The 5,464-nt window shown below is 47.1% G+C and overlaps 1 protein-coding gene across 1 annotated transcript in view; it reads right to left on the reverse strand.

Annotated features, from left to right (window-relative positions):
- Window positions 1-1,421: 1,421 nt before the first annotated feature.
- LOC126998238 (protein giant-like) overlaps window positions 1,422-5,464 on the reverse strand; it is a 7,972-nt gene continuing 3,929 nt past the window's right edge. Inside the window, exons 2-4 of the mRNA XM_050859726.1 lie at window positions 3,699-4,085; window positions 2,548-3,243; window positions 1,422-2,097 (exon numbers count right to left, since the gene is read on the reverse strand). Of these exons, the coding sequence (XP_050715683.1) occupies window positions 1,788-2,097; window positions 2,548-3,243; window positions 3,699-4,066 (1,374 nt within the window). The 5' untranslated portion in view covers window positions 4,067-4,085 and the 3' untranslated portion in view covers window positions 1,422-1,787. The remainder of the gene's footprint in view (window positions 2,098-2,547; window positions 3,244-3,698; window positions 4,086-5,464) is intronic.

Here is a 5,464-nt window from a genome sequence, read left to right on the forward strand (position 1 = left end):
CTACACGGTCACACACACACACACACACACACACACACACACAATTAGGCAGCAAGTGGAGTCAATATCAGGGTTCGCACGGTTAAGTACATACACACACACACGCGCGCGCGCACACACACACACACACACATAAATTACCTAAGTCAGTTTGTTTCCCACATGATTTCTTTAGCGGAGAGAGAGGATAGTAGTAGTAGTAATATTATTATTATTATTATTATCATCATCATCATCATTAGTAGTAGCGGCAGTAGTAGTAGTAGTAGTAGTAGTAGTAGTAGTAGTAGTAGCAGCAGTAGTAGTAGTAGTAGTAGTAGTAGCAGTAGTAGTAGTAGTAGTAGTAGTAGTAGTAGTAGTAGTAGTAGTAGCAGCAGCAGCAGTAGTAGTAGTAGCAATTAGTATTATTCTTCATTGGGAAATCGAGCGTGTGTGTGTGTGTGTGTGTGTGTGTGTGTGTGTGTGTGTGTGTGTGTGTGTGTGTGTGTGTGTGTGTGTGTGTGTGTGTCGTGCGAGTAATGGAAGTCAAACAAAATCGGTGACGCTGAGCCATTCGATTTGTTTGCCAAGTCAGCCATTATGGACCGTGTAAAGCCATTCAGCCGTACGTCATAAGTGTTAGCCACCCTCCCACTACTACTACAACTACAATTACTACTACTACTACTACTACTACAAATACCACTACTACTACTAATCCGTGATCGCGTTTATATACAGTCCATGCACGCGCCCACACTCCAAACTACGTATACTTGAACATAATGATTCCGTATAGGTCATGTCCACCGAAATGTTTAAAACTATGAGCAAATATCGAAGTCATTCACAGAGCAGGAGAGAGTCAGAAGGAATAATCTATCGCCCTCCTATACAGTCAGAAGGAATAGTCTATCACCCTCCTATACAGTCAGAAGGAATAGTCTATCACTCTCCTATACAGTCTGGAGGAATAGTCTATCACCCTCCTATACAGTCAGAAGGAATAGTCTATCACCCTCCCATACGGTCAGAAGGGATAGTTTATCGCCCTCCTATACAGTCAGAAGGAATAGTCTATCACCCTCCTATACAGTTAGAAGGAATAGTCTATCACCCTCCTATACAGTCAAAAGGAATATCCTCTCCATTCTTAAGCCATTTCTACGATCTCCCACATAATTACTATACCAAAGCTTTACCTAATGTGATGTGTAGGCCGTGAAATTTTTAAGAATGTGAGGATTTTTTCTTCTATACCAAATGTGCGCTGGTAACTGCCTTGGCCATGTCCTTCCCCATTCTCAAGCCATTCCTATAGTTAAGTAAAGTGCTCAGAGACACGGACGTTTTGAGTTTTATGTGTGATCCTGAAGGTAAATCTTTCTATAGGATCTGATTCATAATTGCTATACCGTAGGAGGATAATTATTAAGTCTATGTTAATTTGCACTCTCCAGCTTTATTTTGATGACATTAATAATAGTAACAATGATAATGATAATAATGATGATTGTTGCTAAAATCGCCACAGACAGAACCATTTGTTTCCGTGGAGGTTTCATTTTATCGCTAGAAAACTTAAAAACAAAATGCATATATAATAACAACATTGTCATTCATGAAGCTCAATGTATGTACAGGTTGATGAATGTGTTTTTTTGTTTTTTAGTTTTTTTGAAGTGAACCTACACACACACACACACACACACACAATGGGATTAATTTCTGGTCGAGAGAGAGAGAGAAATAAAAAAATAAGAGATAGATAGAGTGACAGACAGACACAGAGAAAATCCACCCTCTATTCAGCTGTTATACAATAGACAACGTAACTTCGCCGTCTCGGACTTGAGCGTGGATAGCTCGGCGCGCAGTTTCATGTTTTCCTGCTCCAAGAAGGCCCCGCGGATGGCTATTTCCTCCTCCTTGGCTCGGCGGGCGTCCCTGGATCGCTTGGCCGCCTCGTTGTTCTTGCGCCGCCTTTCCCAGTAGGCTTGGTCCTTCACGGCTCGCTCACCCCCCTTGCTGCGCCTCGTGGGGACGTAAGGGACCAGGCCGCCGGTTTCGCTGCTAGTGTCGACCCGGTCGTCGTCAGGAGCTCGATCATCCTCGCTTCTGGGGGAGAGAGAGAGAGTCTTTAATTTTCGCATAAGAACATAAGGAGTCTGCAAGAGGCGGCAAAGATTAAATAAGATAGCTCAAGCCCGCGATGTAAACGGAAGATGCGAGTTGTCATGCAGCTTGGGCGGAATTTATAAAGGGTGCGAGACACAACCTATAAGATTACTTTATATCAACAACATATTCGATCATTCTCTCTAAGGATTAAGATATAGTCATTATTTGCGGTGGAATTCACAGAGTAAAGTCAGAAGGAACAGTATACGTATCACCCTCACAGTCGCTCGTTCTCGCCCGTCACAATACTTTATACTCGGTCATTCGCGATACGGAAGGCGGACAGTACACATGTCATTTTCGGTGGAATTCACAGGGTAAGAGACAGTCAGAAGGAACAGTATATCACCCTCCTATTCCCTCGTTCTCGCCCGTCCCAATAAATACCTATCGTTCTCCGTCCTGCTGCCCTCGTCGTCGTTCCCGCCGCAAACGCTCATCATCTCCATGCCGCCCTCGCTGGCCTGGTCATCCGCGGCCCCTCGGCTGGAGTCACTCGTGTCACCGCTGACGGGCGCGGCAGCCGTGGCCGTGGCGGGGGCAGTGGAGGCCGTGTAACTCTTTTTGCCGCCGCGCCGGATCCTCAACTTCGAAGCCTCAGTGAGGAAGCTCTCGCGGAAGTTTCTGAACTCCTCGTTACTTCGCTCGAGCAGTTTGAATTCTTCTTTGGTGGCGCCGTGGTACAGGACGCCCGAACCAGCGCCCAGGTGCTCCGGGTAGCCAGCGTGGGGGTGCAGCAGGTCCAGGCCACCCCCACCGAACCCCGGGAAGGCTGGCAGCGGGGCGGGGCTGGGGGGTCTATGGTGGTCTGAAGGCTGCGGGGACATACGTGGGGACAGGCGGCCCTTACTCTTCTGCTGCTCCTGTTGTTGTTGTTGCTGCTGTTGAAGCAGTAGTTGTTGCTGTGCGAGGTTGGTCTTGGCGAGGAGGGTTGAGAAGAGTAGCGGGTTGGCCTGCAGCTGCGCCAGGAGGAGCGAGCTGACCGCGGCGGGGGAGTGGAAGGAGGAGAGGGGCGCCAGGGGCGACGTCTGCTGGGGCGGCGACCCGGGCAGGAATGGCGGGTAGGCGGGCGGCGGCGGGGTCCTAGATAACATAAGATCATGGTTGTTTGAAGTAGTATGAGGATGAGGAATTTTTTTACGATTCCTATCCTCTATTATTATTACCATAATCCATTCTACCTAATCTAAACTCATTAAAACGAATCAAGTCTCTTCTTTGACTATCAGAACTTTACCTATCTCAGTTAAACCCATTGTTGTAAATCCAACCATTCTTTTTACTCCCAGAATCTAGTCTAGCAAACCTACGGATCACACCCTCTTCTTTGACTATACCAGAACCTTATTTGTCTCATTCCATTGTTAAGGGCTTGAACCCATTCATTGCTACATGTCGTACCTTCTTTTTTCACTGTCAGAATCTTGTCTAACCTACCAGAACCTTATTTGTCTCCCTAAAACCCATTGCATTGTTTAGGGCTTGAACCCATCCATTGCTACCCTACTATTACTACCAGCAGAACATTCATCCCTTACCTGTAGGCCGCGGGGTGCTGGTGGGCGGGGCTATATGACATGGACATGGGCTGACACGCCGATCGAGACAACAGACCACTGTCCAAGGCACTGGTTTGAGGGTCCGCGTGCATAGCCGACATGGCCATAGCCTTACTGAAGATGGCCCTGGCGGAGGCGTCCCCGTGTTGGTTTGTGCCGTTGTCCATGGACGTGAGGGACAGCAGGCCAGCATGGGACTTCTTGGTGGAGTAGTCGAGGGGCTGGGTGTCCATGTACAGGTCCCTGGGTGGCCCGCCGCTGCCGCCGCCGCCTAAACTCCTATAGCGGTCAGTGGCGGGAGTGAGTCGTGAGCTCTCGGCCATCACCAAGCCACGTAGGTCACTCATGCTGCAAGAGCTTGTTGGCCTGGAAAGAGCAATTACATCTTATCAAACCAACGCATCTATAAACTTACCTAACTAACTTACCTTACATATACTTAACTACCCTTGCAACTCATCTACCAAACTTCACTGCATCGATAGTTTTTTTTCACTGGGGGACAAAAATACAGCCCTAGAGCATTTCCATCCCTCATCAGACAATGAAGTCACTCACGCTGCCAAGTGGTTCATGAAAAGCTCGTAATGAACGGTCTGGTTGGCCAACAGTGTCGGAGCTGATCTCGAAATAATGGCTTTGGAAGGGAGAGTTTGTAATACGGAGACATAACAGCTTGTAACATGGCAAAACAGCTTGAAAAATGGCAAAACATCTGATAATATGGCAAAGCAGCTTATAATACGGCCAAGCAGCTTGTAATATGGCAAAACACAAGCCTCGGGCAGTCATAAGGGCGTTAAGAGCAGCGTGAATTATGCAGGGCGCCGTGGACACCGACACACCTGCTGGCCGCAACACGCACGGAGTCACCTGAACAGCACATCATTTGTCTCCTCACGACGATCGATTGACTCATCTCGTATTGAATTACACACACACACACACACACACTACCTAACTATAAAGACACATATATACATACACATATACATAATTCATAAATAGCTATAAATACATATTCTCTCTCTCTCTCTCTCTCTCTCTCTCTCTCTCTCTCTCTCTCTCTCTCTCTCTCTCTCTCTCACACACACACACACACACACACACACTCTATATTTACGTGAAACTGCAAACGTTATACGGAGGAGGAAGGGAAGCTGCGATCTGTCATACACTGTCGAGCGAGGTTTTAACGCAGCGTGCCCGTATAGCGTTCGTGTAGTGAGGATTGACTTTTTCGGACGCACATTACACTATAGAATCAGGTGAAGGCTCTTAGCTCCATATTCGTAACCGTATCGGGCTCACATCACGACTATTACCCTAGACCACAGAGACGATTTACTGCGTTTTCATGGGTGATTTTCGTGTTGAAGGTGCAGAAGTATGGTACAACTATCACTAGGATCACAAAATAATCTATGGAAAGCCCAGTAACTTCTACGAGAGGTTTTCCAGGTCCCATTACGACTATTTCACAAGGCCACAGAGAAGATTAACCGAGTTTTCACTGCCTGGGTTGTCGCGTTCAAGGTGCAGAAGTCGTGTTAAACTATCACCAGGATCACAAAACAATCTATGTAAATCACACCAACTTCTACGAGAGGTTTTGCAAACGGACAAACTGATGTGTGTGTGTGTGTGTTTGTGTGTGTGTGTGTGTGTGTAGATAGGGTGGAACGAGAGAGAGAGAGAGAGGACTAGAGTGTGCCCTGTTGAGACGGTGTTTGAGGTGAGTGACT

This window comes from Eriocheir sinensis, chromosome 13 (genome assembly GCF_024679095.1).
Source record: "Eriocheir sinensis breed Jianghai 21 chromosome 13, ASM2467909v1, whole genome shotgun sequence".
NCBI lineage: Eukaryota > Metazoa > Arthropoda > Malacostraca > Decapoda > Varunidae > Eriocheir > Eriocheir sinensis.